General features: G+C 29.9%; 3 protein-coding genes across 4 annotated transcripts in view; 2 read left to right on the top strand and 1 right to left on the bottom strand.

Annotated features, from left to right (window-relative positions):
- LOC113376644 (casein kinase I-like) overlaps window positions 1–3,603 on the top strand; it is a 53,119-nt gene extending 49,516 nt beyond the window's left edge. The window contains exons 6-8 of the mRNA XM_026616640.1: window positions 1,132–1,401; window positions 1,819–1,915; window positions 2,703–3,603. Of these exons, the coding sequence (XP_026472425.1) occupies window positions 1,132–1,401; window positions 1,819–1,915; window positions 2,703–2,784 (449 nt within the window). The 3' untranslated portion in view covers window positions 2,785–3,603. The remainder of the gene's footprint in view (window positions 1–1,131; window positions 1,402–1,818; window positions 1,916–2,702) is intronic.
- A 3,261-nt stretch (window positions 3,604–6,864) lies between these two features.
- LOC113377425 ((E3-independent) E2 ubiquitin-conjugating enzyme UBE2O) lies at window positions 6,865–15,363 on the bottom strand. 2 transcript variants are annotated; one of them, XM_026617742.1, is made up of 14 exons: window positions 14,978–15,363; window positions 14,285–14,497; window positions 13,358–13,615; window positions 12,866–13,118; window positions 12,396–12,751; window positions 11,973–12,331; window positions 11,696–11,831; window positions 11,548–11,634; window positions 10,830–11,159; window positions 9,832–10,618; window positions 9,624–9,760; window positions 9,147–9,475; window positions 8,512–8,849; window positions 6,865–7,374 (listed from the first exon to the last, which is right to left on the bottom strand). In XM_026617742.1, exons 1-14 carry the CDS (start codon window positions 15,209–15,211, stop codon window positions 6,998–7,000), a joined length of 4,194 nt encoding a protein of 1,397 aa, XP_026473527.1. In that variant the 5' UTR covers window positions 15,212–15,363; the 3' UTR covers window positions 6,865–6,997. The 2 variants fall into 2 exon arrangements, with proteins under 2 accessions (XP_026473527.1, XP_026473528.1); XM_026617743.1 differs by having other exon boundaries at window positions 14,904–15,076.
- A 4,534-nt stretch (window positions 15,364–19,897) lies between these two features.
- Window positions 19,898–26,265, top strand: LOC113376857 (E3 ubiquitin-protein ligase MGRN1). The gene is made up of 12 exons (XM_026616932.1): window positions 19,898–20,045; window positions 20,116–20,234; window positions 20,711–20,946; window positions 21,040–21,227; window positions 21,512–21,669; window positions 21,746–21,997; window positions 22,294–22,398; window positions 22,467–22,628; window positions 22,988–23,270; window positions 24,591–24,682; window positions 25,020–25,145; window positions 25,876–26,265. Exons 1-12 carry the CDS (start codon window positions 19,958–19,960, stop codon window positions 26,197–26,199), a joined length of 2,133 nt encoding a protein of 710 aa, XP_026472717.1. The 5' UTR covers window positions 19,898–19,957; the 3' UTR covers window positions 26,200–26,265.
- The last annotated feature ends 525 nt before the right edge of the window (window positions 26,266–26,790 follow it).

Genomic DNA, 26,790 nt, shown 5'->3' with positions numbered 1-26,790 from the left:
CTTTGAGCTGGTTATGGTGTATGGTGGTTGTATCTGCAGTCGAGAAAGTCTGCAATTGACTCCATATTCCACACGCTTTTTTTGCACATTTTTTAAAGTTGCTAATGTTTAGCAAGCGTGTTTTCGAGGATATCAAGCATTGATGCATGGCAAGTTGGGGTTTAAGATTTTTGAATATGGAAGTGTATTGGAGCTTAAGCAATATTCAACTATGTTCCGATCTGTGTCTGAATTCTTCGGAAGTGTGAATAATTTGAGATTTGAAATAGAAGCCGTGATAGAATATGTTTCCACTATATATTATATTATATATTATATTATATATTCCAAGTTTTATCGTGTTATTCGTAATCTTGTTTTAGTTCGATCTATTTGCAAAAATGTTTATAACATTTCATAACGAATCTTTCATTATATGGATAGATTTTGCGAGATTTATGCGTTGCACCATATATTCTGTTGAAATTGCTATCAACCATGAATCGTTAAATCAGATATTAGTTTGAATATAATACTATATTCATTATATCTGTGTTTAAGAGACATACGACGATAAACAATACTGTACCGTTTCAGTAAAGTATTGTTTATCGTCGTATGAATAAATGTAGTTACTTTTTTATAATTAAAGCCTTTATTTTTGCCAACCCAAATTCACAAATATTATTTTGCAAGTGTTCCGAAACAGACTCGTGAAATAGGCCTACTGGGGAATCACGTAAAAAAACAAACTAAGCACACTACCTCATAGGTGGCTTTTAAAGGTACTTTCAAAAGTACTTTTTAAAGATATATGTATCTTTAAAACGGTGGCTCTCTGTAAAAAAAGTTATTAATGCATTTTTTTAGATAATTTTATGCTCTACAATATTGTCTCAGGTAATTTTGCGATAAAACTGACCATTTAGCTAAAAATCGAAAGAGGGTTATTTTTTTATCTTTGACCTTGTGCCTTATTTTTAGCTTGCATCGGATCGATGAGGACTTATGAAATTAGTTTTATTTGTATTTTAAACAATTTTGCTCAGTTACAGCCCATTATGAATTATAGTAACCTTGAATGCTTAAAATGACCGGGCCATAACTTATTATCAACTGTTGAAAATTACTATTACTTTTTTGTTCTTTCAGGTGGTTCTAGGTCTAATAATCACGGTGGTAATAATGGTGCAGGCGGCGAAGAAAACGGAGGTGGTGCGAACAACGGAGCGATGGGCGGCGGAGGTGGTAACGGCGGCACGGGCAATAATGGAGCAGGAGCAGGAGGCGGCACAGGAACGAGAGGAACTCGTGGAGCGGCAGGATACGGAGCTGTTCCTCCGGAAACGCCGAGACCTCCACAAGGACGTTTACGTAGGCACGATGTGTCCACACCAGCAGCGGCAGTTGGAGACGATATTGGTTAGCAATTATTTGTTTTCGTAATTAATCTATGCATTGCTGAAACTTTTATTGTGCTTTTATATTTAAAAAAACAATTCAGCATTTTATTTGACTGTGCAGCGATCGGTTGCAATAAATTAGTTGGTTGGTTATTGTAGTATTTTTTATAGATGTAATAACGTTAGTTGTTTCAATAAATAATATTTAATTAAGTCATTCTATTTCACATCAATATAAATAGAATGTTTTTTGAATCATTCAAATCGGTGTTCCTTCGGCATCCGCACACACATGCATACACACGCACAAATATGTCTCATCCATTTTTTCAAAGGTATCCCAAGATGTTCCGAAACCGTGAAAACGTAAAGATATATGAAATATTTCATTTTCGATTTTTTTTGCAATTACTATAACTTATTTATTGTTTTTTAGCATCAAGAGGAATGTATGAAAGCCACGAAAGACGTGTTTCCATGAGATTAAGGGGGCAAGGTACAGCTGCGTCACCTAACCAAGAACATGCAAAAAAGTACGTATTTTAGGTAAACATTCTAATATAATTTTATTTACAGTTTATTGCATAAACATACGCTTGCTCATATCCACATATTGCAAACTAGATTAATTAAATTTGTAGATCTAAATTTTTAAGCCACAGCTTTCATGATCATAGCCAAACCAAAAAAGTACAAAATATAACATTTTGCCAATTAGTTTTGAAATTTTTTGTTCCAATGTTTGCCATTAAGAATTATTGTCAAATGCAAGCTCAGCTGATTCAGTTTTACCACCAATTAATATTTGAAGTAATCTTTTGAAGATGATCAAGAGGAAGCAGATAAAATTGAGTATACATATATTAAAAAATGTTTTAACTTTTTTCGGTCGAAATTAATTTGGGGATGGCTATCCGCAATGCTCGGAATTATTTCCCGTTAAGTTTACGATATGTAAACAAGATTACAAGATTATTCAATACATTTATCTAGTGTTGTTTTTGTATAAAAGTTATATTTTATAATCACTGTATGCTGTATGAATGCATACAGTACACGATTCTAATAGTAACTTGTTGTGGCGGCCGCAAACATATATGCGACCGGAACGATAAAAAGGCTTTGGTGGCTGTGAGTGGACAGATGACCGAAAAGGGTTAATACGTTCATACTGACAAGCTATAAAATAGAATTAATAAAAGAAGTTTGCGAATAATGTACCCGATTTATTTTTCATCCAGTTGGATTTGAATATTTATGAAGCCTATGTAACTCCTTAGCCAGGACAACATAACTTGCTAAAGCAGCTTTCTATTTCAGCACCGGCTCACCGATGGCTCCCCCTAGTCAGCAACGCAGAGCGTCAGCTCCGAAAGAAGGTCCCCCAAGACTTAAAAAATAACCCATTAAACGCGCCGTTTTACACAATAATTATTTAAAATTGTGGTAGAATCGAAATGCAACAGTCGATTTTAATAATATCTTCCTCGTTTAGTTAGGCGTCATAAACAATTTGATATGATAACTATGTGTGTGTGTGTAATGAATGTATGTACGATTTATGAAATACGACTGCGATTATTCTTATATTTTGTGACAATGCTGGAAATAAGGTTAGAGGACTCAATATATTTAGAAAAATGTTAATCGGCGCATATCGATTTATTAAATGTTTGTCATGGAATATTTTAATTTATTCATGACTTCTTCATAAAGATATATTGGTAGCAGCAGGATCTATCTTATAGTATTCGTTTTTATTATACTTGATAAAAATGATTGCTTAATTGAAATGCCAATTAACAGCACGTTAAAAATGGACGTTTGTAAGAAAAAAAACTACAAGATAAAACAAACTTGTTTCAAATATATAAGCCTACATTTTGATATAATTTACTATCATATATCCTTATTATCAAAATCTATCCTTAGATCTATCATTTGTCATTCAATAACATTAATTTGTGTGTGATGATTGCCACTATTCAGCAACCGACTATGAAGTATATCCTGTTGCTGTTACATTTTGTTACAACAAAAGTGCTCCGCAAAAAATCGGAACATTTTAAAATAGTTGCAATGAAGGAAAAGTATAGAAGAATCAGTTTTGATTTTTTATAAACAAAAAACGAACTTAATGATGACTGATAGTTTTACATTTTGAGACGAATGTATCTTAATATAAAAAAAACACATGTGTATAATATAATAAGTGTGTATAGACCAATTGTACTGAATTAAAATCGATTGAAAAAAATCTAGAAAAATTTGAAAAAACATTAGTTTAGCAATTTTTTATGGATGTTATCTCATTTAAACTAATGCTCCGATTCTTTTATAATTTTATACCATATATATATATATAAATACTTTCATATGTTTCGAATATTTTGTTTATTATAATGCATAAAGCTATACAGGATTATGTATGCTACATCGAAACATCAAAATGTTAAAAAACATTAGTACACTTATTGCTTTTTTATGTATATATTGCGAAAGTTATGTACTGGTCAAAGATGCTTTATGTAAATTTATTAATATAGTGGCATTGAGTTATGTGTGCATTGCATTTTATTTCCGGCAATGCATATATTTGATTAAATATATGAAATATAAATCTTGTAATGTTAAGATTAATGAATAAATTCAATACTTCCCTTATTTAAATGTTATATGTGAATATAACGGATTCTTATTGTTAGTAGCTAAATCGTTTTATCATTTTCGTATATATAATATTTTTGGTTTAGTTTATTTCGACTTAAAATATACATTTTAAAATATTATTTATCTTCTTTATTTTTGTTTCATAATTTTTATTTTTATTTTGGTCTATAACATTTCAATGTAGATAGTGTAATTAATTTTACTTTCTTTAAATTTTTATTATTTTGTTTATTCGTGAAGGAATATAGTTACGTATTTGCATTTAAAACATTAAGGTATTAAAATATGTGTTGTGTTCTGTCTTTTATACCGAAAAAAGGAATAAAATATAGAATGAGTGTCAAAATCTTTAACGAATACTTACGATTAAGATTATATACATAAATTAAATTTTTATATCAATGTCAATTCAAAATTAATATTGAACAATTAATTAATTTTGTATGTTTAATCGAGAGTTACATAGGTAATTAATATTATGTTTTTGCTAAATATCGTAATTTTTTTTTAGTTAATAACGGTGAAAACAAGTACTGAAATACGGGAAAATGGCATTTGTATTTCTTCGACCTGTCTGACTATTTGCTTATGCCATTTGATCGCATTAATAACACAAAATTCGAAATATAACAGAGTACATACAACTTTGGCGATACATCTGATTTTGTAGGAAATATTTCCAGTTCTACGTTGCTATTTAAAATAACGTTATGGGCTGTGTTACGCTGGAATTATATATAAATATACATATAATAATATAAGCAACAACATAAGTTGAGAGATCGTTTGCGTAGCGATTAATGCGAAAATATAGGTGAGCCAATTAATGCCTACTTTTTTCACCGGTAAAGGTGTAGTACTGTGACATTCACAGTTGTTATTTTACGTTGTGTCGTCGTACAGAATGTATATCTTGTTCAACTTGTAGTGTTTGAACTTTGATGTCTAGTTTCATTTTCCTTACGAGTTTTTTAATTGTGACAGTTTGAATCTTGCAGGACAAGTTTTTATTTGCATAGTACTGGTATGTGATTTTATTTTGGAATTAAGAGAATCGTTTGATTGGATTTTATAATGGCCTAATAAATGTTAAAATCGTTTGAGATTTTATAATTCAGTTTTTGTACTGCTATGTAAAATTAATTATATCGATTTCGTAAATGATCTCCTGAAGTTTTACAAAATGCTTTCTGTGGGTTGTCGATTGATGCAAATCTATTTTGAATATTTATTTCAATTTATCGTAACATGTAAAATTTTAAATGTAATTTAAGTTTGATGCAATTCAGTGAAATGTATATATATATTTAAATATCAAAAGGCTTTCAAAGCCATCTCTCCTCTTTGATAGATTTATCTGATGATATTTATATTCGATTTAATTTTCTTTTTTACAATGAAACTTCTTGTTTCAAGTGTTTTTATTAACTTAATTCGTGCATATTTGCTATGATTATCAACTTCAAGTTTGTTTAAAGGGTAGATTATTTTGTAAGTTACTATTTGTAATAGAAATATCAAGTTTTAGTTTAATTTACACCATTTCTGTTATATATTTTAAAATGTATACAATTTTAAGCTATATACATTTTCGTGTATTTATAATGGAATATAAATTATCTGTTAACCTCATGCAAATATGTTTTTAATTTATTGTTGCTAATTAAAATTCTATGAAGCATTTTTTATATAAAATATCATGGTACCAATGTCCATGTATGTATTAATGAAGGAAGGCTTTGCAAATCTTGTTTTTTTATCATGAAAATTTAATTGTCGTGGAAGTACAGTTATCTCCTGAGATTTAGACCAGGTTTTCCAATTGCTAACGAATTCAGATCACAAATTTTCATGATTTTTTATGTCAGGATGTATATCAGGCGTATTGCTTTTAGCATTGCATATAGAATTTTTTGAATATATATTTAATAAGTGAAAATTTATTAAATGTCAAATTAAGAATACCTCAATTTATGAATACCTCACAATGCGAGTTTCATCAAATATTATATAGTTTAGTCTTATATACATAATAAAACAAGTCAATAGATGATGTATTTTATTCAGTGCTTTTGATAAATGATAATGAATTCTATAATATTCGATAATATATAAGTAACTATTAAATAACAAGTTATATATATATATATTATGTACAAATTCAATTATAGTATTATAAATATTAAACCCAAAACTAGCAATAGAATCTATTTTGAATGTTATCAGTTAATACTTCACTTACTTTCACTAAATCTAGTACACTAACAAAACAATTATCACAATTTAATATAATTTTCTAAATCATATCGCATCAAAATAAATACTGGCAAGAACTGCAGTTTTTTATGGAATGTCTAACAAATTTTGTAAATTGGCTATTCCTTATAATCAAAGGCAGGATTTACAGAGTACCTACAAAGTTTTATTATCAGATCTAATTAGAATTATGACATAGTAAAACCTTATTACAATTCAACAAGTTTATAAAGTTTTTATCTTTACATCTTTGTACAATTGAATATTATCAAAAAGTTTTAACGTTTTAACGTTGGCATTAAAAAAATACATTAAAGTATCAGCAGCTTAACAATGAATTAGTTCTCAATTTTAATTATTCTCAACTTAATTTCAAAAATTTGGTGTAAAGTTTAAAAATATCTGATTTTAAGTAACAAATAATCAAATGACTTCTCTGATTTAATTTTAATGAACTTCGGTAATAATGATAACTCCAGTAAAATTAGGTCAAAACAGAAGTTAAATTATTATAGTAACAATTTTTTTCTTCCAAGAAGTATTTTTTGGAGTTATCGAAGTTGTTGCATAAGAAGCATAAGCTTGTTTATATAGCAATAAAATACAAAACCAGGATTAACGCTATTCATATGATTTATTTAAAATCGTAAATTCACCTTGGTGCAAAGAAAAATAACAAATTAGCCAGACTATGTGAGTCCATTTAGAATTTCCTTAAAGGAAACTAATGCAGATCTAAGGGAAAGGCAGAAACCCCTACTGGCAGGTATCAACGGAAAATCAGGAGGCACTAAATCAAGGATAGTGGAGTCCTGCTCAGCTGCTTTAATTCTATAAGTAGATGGAGTCATCGGGCTAGTTGGGTACTTCGCATTGTGCACCTCTGACAAAGTCAACCAGTTCTCAAGGCGGTTAAGAAGAGCAGGGGCCTTCAACTTGAAATGTTTCATGATCTCTTCTCTAAACACTTCAGGCGGTGAACGGATTAATTTAGTTGTTGCCTGGACTAATTTCAGCACTACCATCTCGTTGTACATTCGTGAATTTTCACAACCAGCTTGGGAACCTGAAAATTTCAGGTAAGTTTTCCATGATCAATTATAAGCTTACATATTACTAATCAATATATTTTCATGTCACTTTAACAACGTTATTTTCACTGCAAAAAAGATAGATCCCTCTATCAAAGACATCAACAAATTTATGGATATATAGATAGCACAAAATTAAATATATACTGAAAGCTTGCAAGCAATTTATATCATATTGTTGAAAAAAGTAAAATGTTCAAATAAACCTGCAATGCACGACAAAAATGTACAGACTAAAAGAATCTATTTAATTATTTAAGGAGATGATGGGCGCTTGGAAAACATTTATAAATATTAAATAATGGATGGTGTGCTTACAGGCCGTAAACAGATACGATTTATAGAAAGGCTTTAAACTCTTTCGTTTTCAAGTAAAAGTGCGGACTATCCATAAACTTCGCACAATAAAGCAATCTATTACAGTGGTACCCCGACTTTCGAGTGACTTGACTAATATTTGACGAGTGTTTCGAGATAAGGGCCGCCAAACGAGCGATTCGTGGCTTCAACATAAAATTAAAATTCGAGATACGAACTTTGTAAGAGCTTTCTTGAAAAAATTCGTCATTTCAATTATGTATGAATATTAATCGCGAATCGATCGGGGATTATTTTAACACTTGAAATTTTAACTATATCTCAATAATTGTACAGTTATATATGTTGAGCTCGCGTTTTTTGCTTTTTGTACAATTACAAACTATTGTGTATTTTTATAATTATAAGTCTAAAGAAAATGGCTATGTCTCTCATTGAAAAAGTTTAGGATGGCGAGGCTATGCGACCGTAACACATAGATATGTACTGTGTAAACAGAAAGAGTTGATAAAGGGTCCAGCTAAGATCCTTATAATAATTTATAAGCAGCTTTCTAAGCTGTAAAAAGAATGTAGATGAAAAAAAACACCTAGAGAAAGTTGGAACAGTTAGAGCGTGTAACCAACTCATTTCCACAATATACGAATAGACAGCAAAAATAATAATTAAATTAATAAATAGTAAATGCAAAAAAAAACAGATGCAAGAGTTCCAATATACAATCATGGTTACAGAGTGAATCAAGAAGCTTGTATTTATTTTACACAGCTATTAAAACAGGAGAAGTTACTTACCTTTCTGCTTCTCATATCCAGCTTCATTAAAGTAAGGTTCAGGTACAAGAATTAACCCTTGTATCGATACAAAAACTTGCAGCAAAGTACTTGATGCTCCCCAGACCTCAGTACCTTTTCCAGACCAAGTACCCAATAATGAGACACATACTTTTCCATCTTCATATAAATTTGGATTTAATCTGTCAGAGCAATAACTTATATAGTGACATAAAGGCGGTGTTCGTGGATACTCAGCTGGCAGTTGGAAGTCAAATAAGAATAATCCATCTTCGTAAGGGGTATTATTGGGTCCACGAATGAGGACTGAGAATAAATCTAAACGATCTTCATAGTTTCTGAAATTTAGGTATTCAAGGTTTATTAGTAAATCAAGCCAAATGAAACTCAACAAGCTCTTCACCAACATTCCTATTGGAACTTAAATCAATATTACAAATAAAATGGTATGTTATGCACAGTTATACCAAGATTAAATTGCTGAAATATTATCACACAGTAGATATAATTGGTATTATATGAGTCATTTGATAGACAACTAGAATATATATAATAATATACATATGATTTATATAATAAAAGTGAAAGAGTACTGAATATTTAAGCATAAAAATTAAAGATTAAATGATACTAACTTGACCCAGACACCTGGCGGCAATCCAGTTCTTAGAAGCTTCAATTCCTTTCTAACAGTTTTAAAGAATTCTTGTGGATTGGTTGGCTGCAGCATTGTCAAATAGTAATTATGAGAGCAAGGAGCCGTATCACAGATTGCAAATTGATCAGCTGCATCTTCTGCTATTTTGCCAAATGATACATCTGAGACTGAAGTAGGAGACATTGGAGTCCCAGGAATTTCATTAGTGATGAGCATCTTTGGCTCCGGTACTGGGTCCTCATCATTGTTTCCTTCAGTTACAATGTCAGTTAATGATGGCGTTGACACCCCAAACCGTCTCAAAATCTGAAAATAAAGAAAGTCAAATGTAAGAGTTTGATCGGTTGACAAACTAGTGTTCATACAAAAATTGAAATATACATTTCTGTCACTAGCATAGTTAATTAAAATAAATACCTGATTATCTGAGTACCATGCAAAACTATAATCTTACCTCAGCATGTGCCGCAACCAGTTGTTTCTTTATTAATGAACAGAGTTTGGCACAAACAATTAATGAATTGTGCTCATCTTGAGAGTGTTTTCTACTAGGGGTATGCTCTGTAGAGACGACATGCTCCATTATTTTGCCTTTAAAATGAAAGATATTTAATGATAAAAATATTGATCGTTTCACTTAAAATATAGAAAAAATTACTGACCCTCTAAATGTGTTTCCACTGAATCTAAAACTTGATTTGCTAAAGTACCAACAATATCACTGACTAAATATTCAGTAGAACTTTGATAGCTCTCAGAACTGCCCATTGATGCCCTCGCAGAATGAGAATATAAGCCAGAATCTTCGGTTTTGGTTTGTGATGTATCTAATGCATTAGGTGATGTGGAGTGTAAAACTACTGTCCCTTCTACTGTAGTATTTTGCTTCTTGGTCACTGGAGGCACTTCTTGGTTTCGTTTCAAAATATCATCAACTTGCTTCTGATTGTCCTCGGATTCTATTTTTTCAATGACCATTTTAACAGTATCCAAAGATGATTTGAGATCAATATCCTGGATTTTCACATTATTCATGCTATTATTGGGCACTGGAGGTATGTCGCATTTCGAACCAGTTCGGTTCATTTCGTTCTTAGAGTTATTTTCGCTAATAGTAGCCTTGGAATTCTTTTGTGCAATGTCCGAATTAGAACTAGTACGAGCGACACTTTTCGTACTGCTACGCCTTTTCAACCAATCGTCCTTTGCGAGCAGATTTGTCTTGCTAGAACTCTTCGATTCTAAGCGATGTCTGGATTCAGTCTTTGAGCTCAAAGGGCTCGATTCCAAATCTGTACTGCCAATTAATACTTCTTCATTACTAGCACTCAAATTTAAATCGCCTTGCGAATTATCGCCGATATCGTTACTAAACAAACGTGATAAGTGATCTTTGATTTGTTTTGCGGCGCTCGGAGTGCCCTTTTCCCGTACTCTCTCTAATAACCCCTAAATTAATTAATAGAAAAAATATCATATATATATATATATATATACATATATATCTCAAATATATTGTTTGCCTTTTAAATCGAATAAAATTTATGCCTCTAGACCAGAATAACTTCTTAAACTCAGCACAGTTAAGTTTTCTAGATCTATTATGTTTTATTTTATTTATTTATTATATTATAAAATTTTTATATTATTTCGAACTTACCTCAAAATTATCTTCGTGGAAAAATGATGTATCCATCAACCTATCAAGATATCTACATTCTTTATATACATCGAGAAGTTTTTTCATAACCTCCTGACTTTGCAAAGATGGATTTTGAGTGAAAATCTCTTCTAACCTAGCCATTGCAGTCCTGGCACGTTCCACATTGGCTGATAGGCGCGGTTTGAGTTCAGGCCAAGCTAACTTTGCAGGAACAACACTGCTTGAAGAACCAGAGACAGTTAAGCTGTCTCCACTCATTGTTTCCCAGGAATCCTCGGTCTCGTTATCACCCCAGAAATCGCCATCATCTGAGTCGTATTCACCAATCTAACAATGAGATAAATTAGTGATGTAATGAATTAGGCAAGATTGATTTCAGTTAGACAGAAATAATGCGCGTGCTTCTGATATTTGTTATTTTTATTACTGACATTTAGTGCTTGTTTCCAATTAATAATTATTTACAAGTTGTTGTTTATATGTATAAGTGATAATCTAAGAATTTCAAAACTGATGATGACGTAGAATTTTACGTCGAAACGAATGGAAAAATAAAGATGTTTTTAAAATCTTTATTTTTTACTTGATGTTACGACCTCCAAGAAATTAATCATATACTAACTTTGTTGGTATGTTCTTTAATAAAAGTATACTGTTATTGTGAACATCAATTTTGCTTATGCAATATTAATGAATTTTATAATATTGAACTCACTTTGAATATATCTTGTGGCCAGCACATACTAGAATGACCATCTACCCACCATACTTTAACTTTGCCTTCAGGGAAATTGTCGATCACCTTTTTAAATAAAATAATTTTAAATTATACATTGCAAAATATTTGAATATTAATGTATTACCTGTCCGGCAGTGCAAGTCGCATCTTCTCCAACAAAGTTTGCTACTCTTATAACTATTGTTGCAGGCCTGTATTGGAAATCAGGATGATCCTTAAGATCATAAACGCTGACTTCACTTTCGGAAAGAAATAATGGCCTATAATAATAAAAATTCAAAATTTTAGAATGATTTGAAACTTTTCGCAAAATTATTTTATACAATAATGAAAAATAATTCTATTTCAATGAATATTGAATCCTTACATTAATTTGGTATATAGATTGAGAAAAATTGTACCTGGGCTCCTGAGTACTGGTGTATGTTCTGAACCATTTAACTATGGCTGTTCGGCCTTGGTGATCCATATTTTGAATAACACCGTATTCTCTTGAGCAAGGTGGTTCAGATCCCTCGGCACCAGCAATCACAAAGTCACCAGGAAAGAATTCCTGGTCATCTAGATGATGTATGGGGTACAGATCCACAGAACTTATGTCATTTTCTATGCTTCCATCTTGCCATACGACATCGGCTTCACTTTTTGTAGAAATAATGTCTACAACAATTCTATCACCAGGTTTTGGGGGTTTTGGAATAGGTGTTTTGCGCCTTGTTCGTTTCAATCTTCTATTTTTGAACAATTTCGTTGACAATACCTATAAGATTTAAAATTATTACGGAATCTCAAAGATTAGAAATATTAATAAGTTATTAGCTTACTTGAGCTTTCTTAAGTGTCATACTGTCAGTACTTTGACTTGAGGAATGAGAAGCAACCGTATCGCAAGAAGTATCACAAGAAGTGTCACTTAACCACTCTGCTTCAATCTCTTTTTCTCGACTTTTATTACAATCCTTTGATTCCGTTTTTTTAATATTTATTGGTGTTTCTGTAAGCTCTGTAATTTCCTCTTTTTTTAATGAAACTTTAGTATTTACTTTTGATTTTGATAGGCTAGGTTGCGTTTTAGTATCAGAATTCTCAGTCATACAATTAAGTTCTAAGTTTAAAGATTTTTTGTCGACCTTCTCATCATCTAGTTTCTTCATTTTATGTAATTCCTTAAATTTGCGATCTTAAACAAAAAGAAGTACCAAAAATTTTAATACTGTGTAGTTTGACAAAAATTAAAAATATGCCTTTAACATAAGAAATATTCTTTATATTTGAATAAGAAATGTTCATTTACTTTGAGCTCTCCTCCAATCCACAATGTTAATTATTTCATCTTCTTCAGTAAGTTCAAAATAATATCTGTCGCCTATAGATACTGTACAAGGTTCAAATAAATTAAGCATTTTAAGGCGTTTCAAGTCTTCCCCTTCGACGACTGACTTAGGTTGTGTGTGAGCTCCTTCATGACCACCTTCATTTTCAAATGACAAAGCTTTACATTGCCATCTGACTATTACTGAATCCATAGTCACTGATTGTACTGTAAACTACAAAAAAAATGGTCTAAAGCATAAATTTCTTTATTAATATCATTACAGAGAAGACTAAACAAAAATTTGATACAAAACAATATTAAAAAAAATCGCAAAAAAGTACTAATTGATGTATTCACCTATTATTTCAAAATTTAGAAAGTATAGCAAGTTGTTACAGTCTAGAAAATGATTAATGTACCTTGAGTATAAAACTGAAAAAGTAATTAAAGCCCTCATTACGAAAAATATACCTTATGTTCCTTATGTTTCTTCTTCCTCAAAGCACTCATTTCTTTGGTACAAGTAATCCATTCAGCAGCATCAAGTGCTTTTAATGAACATATTACTGTTTGTCCTGGATAGTACATCTTTGTAGAATCGTCGTAGGCACGAAGTTTGCTGGTATAATAATCCTCAAATGGGGCTGAATATAAACTAGCCCACATCAGTTTTGAACCATCTATAGAAGTCAGTATCATACGGCTATTGACTAAACGAGTACTACCCACCTGTAAAATAAGTATTAGTAAATTAAAAATATTGAGACATTTTGAGATAAATCTTTTTAACAAATACACCTAAGTCTGTTTTTACACGGTCTTTTTGTACACGGTTTTGATATAACACGGTTTGAAAATTGAATATTTTTAATTTTTTTACATGATTTTATTCCATTTAGCACGATTGGAAATTTTATGTACTTAAATTTTTTTTGTCAAATTTAATTTCTGCGAAGTATGTTCATATCACAAAAAAGTATTTATGAAAGAAAAAAGTCTGAAACCATCGATAGTATCAATAGTTTGCGAACACTAGCTTAAAGATTTAAGTGAATTCCCCTTTAGCGCGTACAAACAATTTTTACTGGTCAAAGCAAATGTGAATAGCACTAATTTAGAGGAATTATTATTAAAATAAACACGAATTCTTGTTCTTGAAAATTCTTGTTTTCACTAATTTTAATAGGTTTTAGAGATTAGAAACAAATCACCCATTTTTGTATAAGATCAATGTCTTTTTTTACACGTTTTTTTTTTACACGGCTTCTTCTGGAACCAATCTACCGTGTAAAAACAGACTTAGGTGTATTCTTATTACATTCATTGTATGAAAACTAATATATCTCCTTAGAAAATTTTAATTTAGATAATTAATTTCTCAAATTTATTTGTATTTACCCAAGAATCCAAACAGACTGCTAAATCAGTAGAAAATTGTTCTATACTTGTAAGTCTTTCAGATGACACATTGGTTATTACATAGGGAGTACCACAGATTTGAATAGCAGTGTCAACTCTTATTTCACGGCAGTAGCCTCGTTGGGTATCCTTGCCTTTAATCATTCTGCGCACAACATCTCCAGGCATAAGAGACCTATCTACTAACCCCACCTGTATAAAAAAAAAAATATTTTTATGCTCTTAAAATGCAATTGTCTTGTGTGAAATATCAACTGCTTAATTGATGTAGAATTCACATCTACACATTCACATGTAGAAGCACTAGGAACAGTGATTGTAAACTCATTATACATTTTTAATAAATAAACAATCTAGAATTTAAACCTAAAGTATTACATTTATGATAAATTCTTAATGATAATCAAATATTCAATTGTGTAGTGATAATGATAGAAAAAAAGATAACTTCCATTATCATTTAATATTGAAAATAAAATTATTTTGTATTAGGTCTTTGCGATACTTTCAAAGATAAACGATAGGATATGGTAATGATTTGATGCATAGTTTTATACTAGTGAAATAAATATCTTTTCAGAGGATCCGCTACACTTACAATAAGGCTTGTCACAAGTCATGCATTTTTGGGATAATACCAAAACATCAAGTGACATTAAACATATTACTAACAGTCTCGTCTTTGACTACTTCTTCCTTCCCCGAAGGATGCCAGGAGATCCTCAGCTCCCCTTTCTTAATAGGCGCGTAAGTTGAATTATCGTCAGAGTCGCTGTCCTGTTCACTCAAATTGGCCTCATAATTCTCCATAACCATTCCAAAGCTGACCTTTCCTGCTTTCGAAACTCTAAAGACCTCATCTTCATAAAAAAAGTGTTGATTATCATGATCGTCCTCACTCTCCATTGCACTAGCATTTAAAGTTTGAAATGGATTCAAATTTTGCGACCGGAACGAATTGAATCACTTGTATTTTATAATATTCTCTAACGTTTGACAACCGGCTGCCCCGTTTGACAGATGCCAATGCGATCGTTGCGATTTGCACACCGCGCCGAAAATTCACGATTCGAATACACGATTCACGATTCACGATTTAGTATTAAACCAAATACCGAAGTTAATTTGAATTATCGTTACGACATCTACCGAATTACCGATTGCTAAATCGCAATTGCAAAACGAAATTTGATTTTCAAATCCGATCGGTTACAAATTTTGCGAAACGAATTTCCCAAACTGTGTTTCTTTTTTTTTGATCAAATTTCAATTCATAGGCCACTATGTCCTGTATTTTATTTTATGAAAATTTCTACTATAACTGTGAATATCAAGTATGCTATGGATTGGTCCAAAAATAAATAAACATTTATGTATCGAGTATGCTATGAATTAATATTTTGTATTAATATTCTGTATTCTGTATTATTATTATTATTATTGTTATTATTACTATTATTATTTTTATTATTATTATTATTATTATTATCTTACTATTTCTATTATTGTTATTTTGTTATATTTTATTATTTTTCTAGTATTATTTTATTATTCTGAAATTTTATTTATATTATTTATTAATCTTATTTTTATTATTATTTGCTTATATTTTACATTAAATCATATTACGGATATTATTTTCATGTAAATTTTATCCTTTGCTCTTTTATTTATTTAAATTTATATTATTATTTATCAATATTACTTGATGTTAATAAATTAGCAGTTGAAACAATTATTGAAATTAAAAAAAAAAAAAAAAACTGTATTCTGTGAGTTAATACACAATTTAAAACTTGGAACTGAAACTAATAGGAAAACATCTCGATTAATTCTTCATAATTTTACGACAAATTATTTATTAATATCGGAAATATTATTTTATTAACTTCCCGTAGGGCAAGTTGTAGTAATTGCAAAAAATCTTAAATATTTTTTTGCATATCTTTACATTTCAGAGGTTTCTGAACATTTTGACTGAAAAAATGGATGTATATACATACTTTTTTTGAAATTTCTTGAATTAAAAATGTTAAAAATGTTTTTCCACGATTCTTATGATTTTTTTTGACGGTAGATACCATAGTCTTTTAGAACATACTATAGGATCCGTCAGATAACTTTTTTTTTTGAAAATGCTATATATAAACTACTGAATATTTTCTCAATTTAAATCTTTTCTATTTGAAAGTGCAATCCTTCTGGTTAATAATCGAAATTAATTTCATTGAAATGGCTGTCTAAATTTTTAATGGCTGTCTAAAATTCTAAATTGCTACCAATAAAAAAAGTTATATGGCGGACCCATAGATAAATAAGCATGGGCGGACCCTTTAAAATATTACGGCCCTACAACAACTCGTTTAACTTTAAAAATTCGTCAAAGTTTGCAAAAATTAGTATCGTTTTTTTGGCATTTGTCAAGACCTTTGATCGACGTTTTCTCAAAAACGCCTGAACCGATTTCATAAATTTAAAAGCCATTTGATGTATCTCGATGAGAATTATTGTTTGACAGTTTTTAGCGACGATCCGCCGAGCCGTTTCTTTGTAATTGAAAAAAAATGTCGTTCACATTTAAGCTCATATTACCGAATTGATTTTAAAAAATCAAAAACTGTCCGAAAGATATTAATTGGGAATGATACTGATTAGTTTTCATTTTCAATTATGTGAAATAAATCCACTCGGAATACTTTTGTCACACATAAATTAATTTATTTTTAAGTCGATTATTTACATATATCGGGAACTTCATGTAACTTGCCTCAAGGCAAAATACCAAAACGAACTAGTTAATATTATAATTTTATGATTTTATTAATATAATTATTACATATAATTATGAATTTTTGAAAGCTGTTCCGGGGCGAGGGTGGCCTAGTCAGTAGCATGCTCGCCCCACACGCCGGAGGTACTCGGTTCTAATCCCAGCCCTGGCGTTGAATTTGTACTGTCAGATTCAACAAAAAAAGTACAGAATTTGAATTAAAAAAACTCTCAGAGAGTTTGAATTAAGAAGTCAAAAGATTGAAAGACACGGAGACAGAGAGAAGCCGAATGAAAATATAAAGGAAGGAAAGGACTTGAATTTAGGAGTTAGAAAATAAAAAATAATGATAGAAGAAAATGAAGAAATTTAAAGAAAGAATAATAGGATCCCATATATATAAAGGATTGTATATGATGTAAAATAAAAAATAAATATTTTTTTTAAAAAATACTATATTTGAATTTGATTGAATTAAATAAATGCTATATTTTTTAAATTAATTTTTAAATTATAAATATAGACATAATATAAAAGTTTTGTGAGAAATTGTTAAGCTTGGGTTAAAATTTAATATGAGAAGTAAGAAAAAAGATTAGAACACGCAAAGATGTAAAAGAAGAATTAAGAAACAAAGAAAGGAAAGGAGTTTAATAAAATAAGAAGTTTTGAAGATAAAAAAGTAAGATTAGGAAAGAGAGAGAATGAAGAAATTAGTTGAAGAAGAAAAAATTGTATAATAAATAGGATCTATATATGAAGTCAGAGATACAATCTCTCATGATATAAAATAAAACATAATAAACAAAAAAAAAACATATTTATTTTAAAAATAATATATTTTTTTTTGAATTATAAATTATTTACCGGTTTTTGGAAAATATAGGCGTAAAAAAAAAGTTTTGTGAGAAATTGTTAAGTTTGAGTTAAAATTTAATGAGTAAGAAAAAAGATTAGAACACGCGAAGATGAAAAAGAAGAATTAAGAAACAAAGAATGTAAAAGAGTTGGAGAGAATTCAGAAGTTAGAAGAAGATAAAAAAGTAAGATTAAAAGACAGAGAATGAAGAAATCATTTGAAGAAGAAAGAATTGTATAGTAAATAGGATGTATATATACATATATATATATATATATATATATATATATATATATATATATATATATATAGAGAGAGAGAGAGAGAGAGAGAGAGAGAGATATATATATATTAGTTGGGAATGATACTGGTTAGTTTTAGGTGAAAATCGACCGAGCCGTTTTCTTGTAATTAATTGTTGAAAAAAAATTGAGCCGTTTTTTTATGGAATTTTGTGATATATATCATGGTCTTATAGAACTTACTGAAATATTAGTAATATCAAATAATCAATAAACTAATCAGTATCATTCCTGCCTCACGACTCGGCTCGGTAGATTTTCACCTAAACCTAATCAGTATCATTACGGCCTCACGACAAGTAGTTTGATTTTAAAAAATCATCAAAAATTGAGAAAATGAGTAGTATTTGAGGTTTGTTAAAATTAAAATTAGACGATTTGTTTGATATAACGATAGAGTACTTGGTCTTAATGAACATACTAAACTATTAAAGTCCTTCGGAAACTGCTTTAAGAAAATACTCCGAATTAACGTGTTTGTTATAGTTTTTAATTATGTGTAATAAATCCACTTGGATACTTTAAATCACTCATAAATTAATTTACACATATCGGGAAGTTTATGTAACTTGCCTCAATTTAAAATACCAATACCAACTAGTTTTAATATATTTCTGCGATCTGCCAAGCATTGTAATACCTATATTAATATTTCATATAATCATATAATCTCTTTCTTTTATCTATGTTTGTAATTCTGTTTAAAACGTCCCGTAGAGTAGTTATAGTAATAGGCCGATAATCGAAAATGAAAATTTTTGATTCTTCACGTTTTGAAGGTTTCTGAACATTTTGTACACTCAGAAAAAATGTATGTGTGTGTGTTTTTGTGTGTCCGCCTTTTTTCGTTCACGTTTTCGGGCGCACGGATCAACCGATTTGAATAGTTCAAAAAACATTCAATTCCTATTGATAGGAAGATGCGCTGATTAGTTTTTGGCAAAGGCAGGTCTAGCCGTTACGGAGATACGAAGCAAAGAGTGCAGAAAATAGAAATCGAGTTTTTGAGTGAACGGAGTATCCGATTTGAATGATCTAAAAAACATTCAATTTGTAATGATTGGGAGAAGTTGTGTTTAGTTTTTGGCAAAGGCAGGTCCAGCCGTTTTGGAGATACCGAGCTAATTATGCAAAAAATGGCAGTTTTTAAGAGAACTAAGTATTCGATTTGAATGATTCAAAATACTCTCCGCTTGTGTTGATAAAACAATTGCTTTTTTTTACTTTAAAATATCATTCTTTTTTTCAAAAAAAAATTTTTTTGTATATCGAAAATAAGTCAGATTTTAATTTTAATTCTGTCTAAAGTTTTAAAGCTCAGTTAATATATACTTTTAATAAATAATTTTATTTTTGTAATTCAGTTTATATAATTCTTATAAATATTAGACAATATTATAGTCTTTATAATAATCTAATTCAAAACATTTAATATTCCTCGAACATTTTGTTAAGGTACGGAAAGTTTCAGCAATTTGCCTTAAGGCACGATTCCATCCTACCCAACTATTTTTGAGTAGGATTTGAGTTTTGGAGATTTGTTCAAGAGTTAACTTTCTTTATTTTATGGTAATACTAAAGTGACAGCTCAGCCGTTTCTTTCGGCATATGGCAACCTTTCCAAGTGCTTTGTTTAGGTATTTGACATTTGCCATATATATTGAATTTTTATGAAAGTACTAGTTTAATTAGAAATAAATTATATTTTAAAATAACATTCAATGGGTTCATTGACTAGTAGGCAAAATGCTGGAGTTGAAGAAGTTGATATTTCCACGAATCATGCTTATAAATACCCTCCAAGAACTGGTAATCATGATATTGTGAAAATTTAATTGTATGGAACGTATACTTGACACTATTTTATTCTTACTTATAGGTAACTATTTCGGAAGTCATTTTATTATGGGTGGTGAAAGATTTGACACTCCACAGCCTGAAGCTTACCTTTTTGGCGAAAATACTGATCTAAATTTTTTAGGATGCAAGCCAACACCAGTTAGTACCATTGTATTAGAAACACTCGTTCTTGTTGATGTAACATTGGATGGTCAATTTTTATTACAAATACTGTTTGTTATTTTATGTGAAATTGTTTCTATTTGGCTTTTGGACAAAAAATCTATAATAAATTTTAATACTGCAGTTATGTGCTTCTGTGATTATTTTTGCAATGTCTCGTGATCAAAGTATTATCTGATTTGACTAGTTTCAGTTATTTTAACGTAATATGGCTTATTTTTTTATAATGTATTATGTGATTCGATTACTGAATCTGTAAAATTTTTGTTAATAATTGATGGTATGTTAATACACCTGCTGTCGGATAACTTAATTGCAATTGCATTTCTCTGTAATTGTTAGCCTTATATGATACTTTTGGTTTGATTTGTGATTTCTCTGTAATTGTTAGCCTTATATGATACTTTTGGTTTGATTTGTTAATAATTTATTAATTGCAATATTAATTTTAGTTTCCATATCCTCCACCTCAAGCAAATGAGCCAACAAAAACTTTGAAAAGTTTAGTAAATATTAGAAAAGAATCATTAAAGTTTGTTCGAGCCCCTGAAAATTTAAGCAAACCTGATGAGCATGATGGTATCAAACCATCTAGGTTTAATATAGAATTTATTTTTGATGCTGATGCAAAATGTGCAATAACCATATATTACTTTTGTGTGGAAGATTTTGGACTCAATGGAGTTACGTAAGTAGGATTTTATTTTAATTTTATTTTTGATTACTTATAAACAATTTTGGCATTAGACTAATAAATAAATTTACTTTATGAAATTTATAGATATACATCACAAGATGTGTCCTTAAATTCAGAAACTTATCATTATAAAAGAGGTTCAAGTCAACAATTTAGTCAACCTTTACATGTTTTTGAGCCTTCGAAGTATTCAGATGATGAGTTGTCTTATAATGCAGATAGAGAAATAATGCCTATTGTCATACATTGTTTAGCTGAAGAAGGTGGAGATGGTGAGTAATAAATCTAATTATTTTTGTAATAATTGTAATATTCTAACTATTTTTGATATATACTACTAAATAGCAGTAAACTTTGAATATTTTTCTCGAGTGAACATTTATTTGTTATTAACAGGATAATGCACAAAATCAACATATAGTTTGTGCTTATTGATTTGATTAAATATAACTTTAGCTTGTGTTGATCATATGTTTGGACTCAACACATATATATATATGTATATATATATATATATATATATATATATATATATATATATAATGTGTTTTAATAGAGCCCCGACAATCTCATTCAACAATAGCTGTAGTAGAAAAACACTCTGATGGCACATATGTATTAAAAGCACTGAAACAAAAGCTTTTTGTGGACGGACTTTGTTATTTATTGCAAGAAATATATGGTATTGAAAACAAAAATAATGACTCTAATAAGGTATGCTATTTAGCAATTGTTAAAAATGATGAGTATGTACTACTGATATAGTATGAAAAATTAAATTCTTTTATAGTCTGGTGATTCAGAAGATACAGAAGATAATGGAAGTGAATGTGTGATTTGCATGTGTGATGTCAGAGATACATTAATCCTGCCCTGCAGGCATTTGTGCCTGTGCAATGGTTGTGCTGATTCATTACGTTATCAGGCAAATAATTGCCCTATATGCAGAGCACCATTTCGAGCTCTCTTACAAATCAGAGCTTTAAGAAGAGCAGGCAGTGCTGGCATACCAGCACCTCAGCCTTTACCCCAACCAGTTGAGGTTTGTATTCAATTAAATATTTGAATCGGCTTATATTTTAATGATGTTTTTTTACATTGAAATTGATGACAATAAAAATTGGTAATATTACATTTTTTTCATAATGAATATAAATATTATTAACTGTATTATTCAAACATTTGTTTTAGAATATCAGTTAATCAAATAAAAGTATGGTTCATTTATATTATAGAAGTATCTCAATGCATTTCTGTTGATCTTGCTACACCGATCATGTTATTAGAAAATAGTGAAAGTTTCTAAATAATAATGAATTATTATTTTTGTGCATTCAGGGCTCTTGTGAGAATATACCAGCTGGTTATGAACATGTCTCCCTAATAGAAGCTCTAAATGGTCCCAGCTGTATGCCACGTTCTCAGATTATTGTTTCCAATCAGGTACTAAAATAAAGAATGTAATAATATCTCACAATGTTAACTTAACTACTACTAACTTTATTTTAAAGGCGATAGATATTGACAGTCCAGATACGGAAGTTCAAACACAAGCTGCTGAAGTTCTCAATCGATCAAATTTAGAAAGAACAAACAATATGCGTTATACAAATCCTCGAGGAACTGAAAATAAAGAGAATCGACAAAATAACACATCCCATAATGCTCCAGAGGTAGATGCTTTTGTTTTTCAAATTATTGGTTATTCTATTTTTATAAAAGGTTAAAAGTTCTGTGCAATTTAACATAAATTTTCTTTAATAAAATTATCTATACTTACGCAAATTTATTTGAGAAATCTTTATTATCAAGTTCATATGCATGCTAAGACATTAGTTGTTCCGCTCAGATCTATTGAGGCATATCATTTATTACTATTTATTTATTTATTAAGTACTAATGATGTGATAGTGCAGCTGTTTTTATCATAGACTATTTTCTAATTAAACTTACAAATTTATTTACCTATTTTATGGTGCTTTTTGTTTACTCATTTTTTTCATTCTATATGTGGTATTATTTTTATTATTAGATTCGCATGTCAGTGTTATTATCACGCGAAGACCAAAATATTAAAGAATCAACGTCTACACAGAGTCCATTATTGAATCCAAATGGACATAAGACAAAACCAGCACCAAAATCAAGAGATGTATTAAGACATGTGAATGAAAAAATCAAGCTTCAAGAAAAGGTTGACCAGGAAAATTTGGATAATCAGGATACCCAAGACACTGATAGTGAATCTGAGAAACTGTCTCCATTATTAGATGCCGCTACCATGACTAGTGCCGAAATTATTCCTTTACATATGGGTGAGTATGCCATATATATGTATAATGCATAATATATATATATATACATATATATATATATATATATATATATATATATATATATATATATATATATATATATATTAGTGATGTGCCAAGTCGAATCAAGTGATTCGAATCATTCGAATCAAGCCTTTAACGACTTGATTCGAATCAGTTTTTACTTGATTCGAATCAACTCGTATCAAGCTGCGAAATATTTACTGTGATAAAACATGTGTGAACACAAATTTTAATAAATATAAAAAAATGTTTTAATTTAATTCAATATTATAATAATATAAATAATAATAATAATAAATATAAAAAATAATAATAATAAATATAAAAAATAAATCTTGAATTAAATCATGCGAGTCACCCGGCTTTAATTCGCTTAAATGTATCACCCGACTGCACCCGACTCCAATTTATATGACTTTAACCGCATTTATTGTCTAACAATACCATCCGACTCTATATGACTTAAACCGACTCATCTCGACTTCAAGTCGATATGAATTCATCCGAGTTCCTATGACTCAAACTGAATCATTCCGACTTGAGTTCAAAACATGTGTCCGTGTTTTAGCGTATCGACTTATCGAGATGCAGTGCGTATGGGTCTTGGGTGTTTGTTTATTTTTCACTAAGCGCTGAGAGCAAATTTGTTCATGGAATATCAAAAACTCATTTAGATAATAAATACGCGATTTAGATTTTAATTATTATCAAAATAAACTACACAACGAGTTTTATACACATACAAAATTAACATATTTTAATTATGCAAGTAATGGCAAATTCACACAAATGAAATAATATCAATCATTACAGTAGTGGATTGAATTTTAAGTCATTCGTAAGACGTTAGATTCAGCCCCCTGTTTCACAATCAATAATATACACATGCATTTGTTCAACGTAAGATTAAGAATATTGTTTTATATGCTTTAGTTAATAATTAATGAATATTGTTTTATATGCTATAGAGAAGTGTTTGGTTATATTTTACTGTAAATTCACTTGAAATATTAGTTATATTTGTAGCTAGTTTATTATTATATATACATAATATAAATGTATTCATCTCTGCACTTTTTGGAATTAATTGCTTACTAAATTAATTATTTCACTTATAAAATTATTAAAATTATATTATTTCTTCTCTTAAATTATAATTGTTCATATATGAACTTGATTCGAATCAGGTTTTTTTCTGATTTGAATCACTCGAATCAGGAAATTTTCGAGTCGGCATTATATATATATATAATTTTTTATATGATTATAATTTGAGGTATTAACATTTACATTCAGATGGAGTTATTGAATCAATTGATGACACTGATACAGATTTAGATGAAGTGGAAAATAGTAAGTCAGCTAATGTTGACAAAAATAAGTTATTGGTAAGTTTTATAATAAATTGAAAAATTCATTATAACTTTTAATCATTGATCAATATAAACAAATATGTTGTCAGCAAATAGCATATTTTTTATCTAATTGTTATTACTTTATCAGACACGCTCTAACCTGAAAAATTTATTGTAACTTTTAATCATTGATCAATATAAACAAATATGTTGTCAGCAAATAGCATATTTTTTTATCTAATTGTTATTACTTTATCAGACACGCTCTAACCTGAAAAATTTATTGTAACTTTTAATCATTGATCAATATAAACAAATATGTTGTCAGCAAATAGCATATTTTTTTATCTAATTGTTATTACTTTATCAGACACGCTCTAACCGTCAGGTTTTGGTTGATGGCGATACTGCTGTTTTAGCAGCTGGAGAGGATTCTGATTACTACACACCAGAAGATCCACAAACTACAATTCTTAGTCCCATATTCTTAGATAAGGTATTAATAAATGCATTAAAATCTTAGATTTTTGTGTAAAAAGGAATTTTTCCTTTATTGACATCACGAGAGAGAAGTCTCAAGTCATTCTGAATCAAATGAGGCCAAATTTGGAAAAAGTTTGTGTGTGTGTGAGCCGATTTTTGACGACCTTTCGTCGACTTTTTCTCACAAACTGTAGGACCGATTTAAAAACTGTGAAAGCTATTCCATGTAACTCGATAAGGACTAGCATTGATCAGTTTTGCGCGACAATCGGCCAAGCCGTTTATTTATAATTAGCAGGGAAGTGGACAAATTCCCACCGATTCCCAACTCATACCTTGCAACAGTTTTTGAATTTTTAAAATCGAATCAAGATTGTGGGTCAAAACATGGACAAAAAATTTCCACTTTTCTGCTAATTACAAAGAAACGGCTTGGCCGATCATTGGCAAAAAACGTCTACAAAAGGTCCAAAATCGGATCACATACACAAATACATACATTTTACAAATTTGGACTCATTCGATTCAGGATGGCTTGAAACATCAAGGAAACCTAAAATTAGCAAATCAGATTTTTTTGCAAAAGCATCTCCTTCAGGAAATACTTATATAATTGTATGTAGAAAAAATTAAAAATGTAAATTTTATAAACTAATTAATTAGTTGCACAGTATGTGCTTTCAAATATATAAAATTATACACAATTTTTTATATAATAATTTCTAATTATTTTTCATATATAGAATAAATCGATGGAGCATCTGAGTGTGAACAGGCAAGGTACCCCACCACCTCATCAATCTAATCCATGTCAAGCTGCTATCAGTGCTGACAGTACTCCGCAAAGATGGAATCCTTCTCTAAGACAACATGATCATCATCAACAATTATCTTCAACGCCAGGCACTCCTCAAAGTAATAACAGCCATGCAAGCATACGATCGAGTAATGATAGTTATAGTTCCTCGAGTTCTACTCGGCATCTTTTGTCTGCTGTGCCAACCGTTGTCTCTATAGCTTCATCAGGAAACAATGTTGCAGACCAAGCACCTGCAGTAGAAATATGAGAATAATGCAAGATGTTTTTTTCAAGTGATGACAATGGAAACAGAGGGAAATGCGATTACTTTATTTATATAAACTGTTATGTTGTTAATTTGGATTGGTATTCTATGCGATGATAAATCGGCTCTTAGTAGTCCCCTTTGTAATGCAAATTTATCACTGACGATGAGGAATTCGACGATTAATTTCTTTTCTCATGTGTGATGAAATTTCACCATATAATGCATAAAAGTTATTGCATAGAGAAAAGTGCATGGGCAATGGCCAGTGGCCAACGTGAGGTGATAAATGAAATTTTTAATGAGTATGTACCTCATAGACGCACGTTTGGAACATTTCTTCCTTAATGATATTAAATCTCGTACAAATATTTTTATATACAGTTGAATGTTCAAATAATATGTTCAAATAATTAAATAGGTTGTATATTATGTTAGTCCTTCACATTTTAGTTCTCAACTTAATGATAATGGTGAATAATAAAAATGGTAAATACTAACAAACTGATAGTCATAATGAATTTCCATATACTTTTCGCGCTCTCAGTTATTAGGTCTAATTATAAGTAAAATTCGATTTTATAATGCTAGTTT

The sequence above is a fragment of the Ctenocephalides felis genome, unplaced genomic scaffold, assembly GCF_003426905.1.
Source record: "Ctenocephalides felis isolate EL2017-DRISC unplaced genomic scaffold, ASM342690v1 CF-g0.4_SCAFFOLD_01886, whole genome shotgun sequence".
Classification (NCBI taxonomy): domain Eukaryota; kingdom Metazoa; phylum Arthropoda; class Insecta; order Siphonaptera; family Pulicidae; genus Ctenocephalides; species Ctenocephalides felis.
The sequence above is the reverse complement of the archived record's forward strand: the minus strand, read 5'-3'. Positions and strand labels throughout refer to the sequence as shown.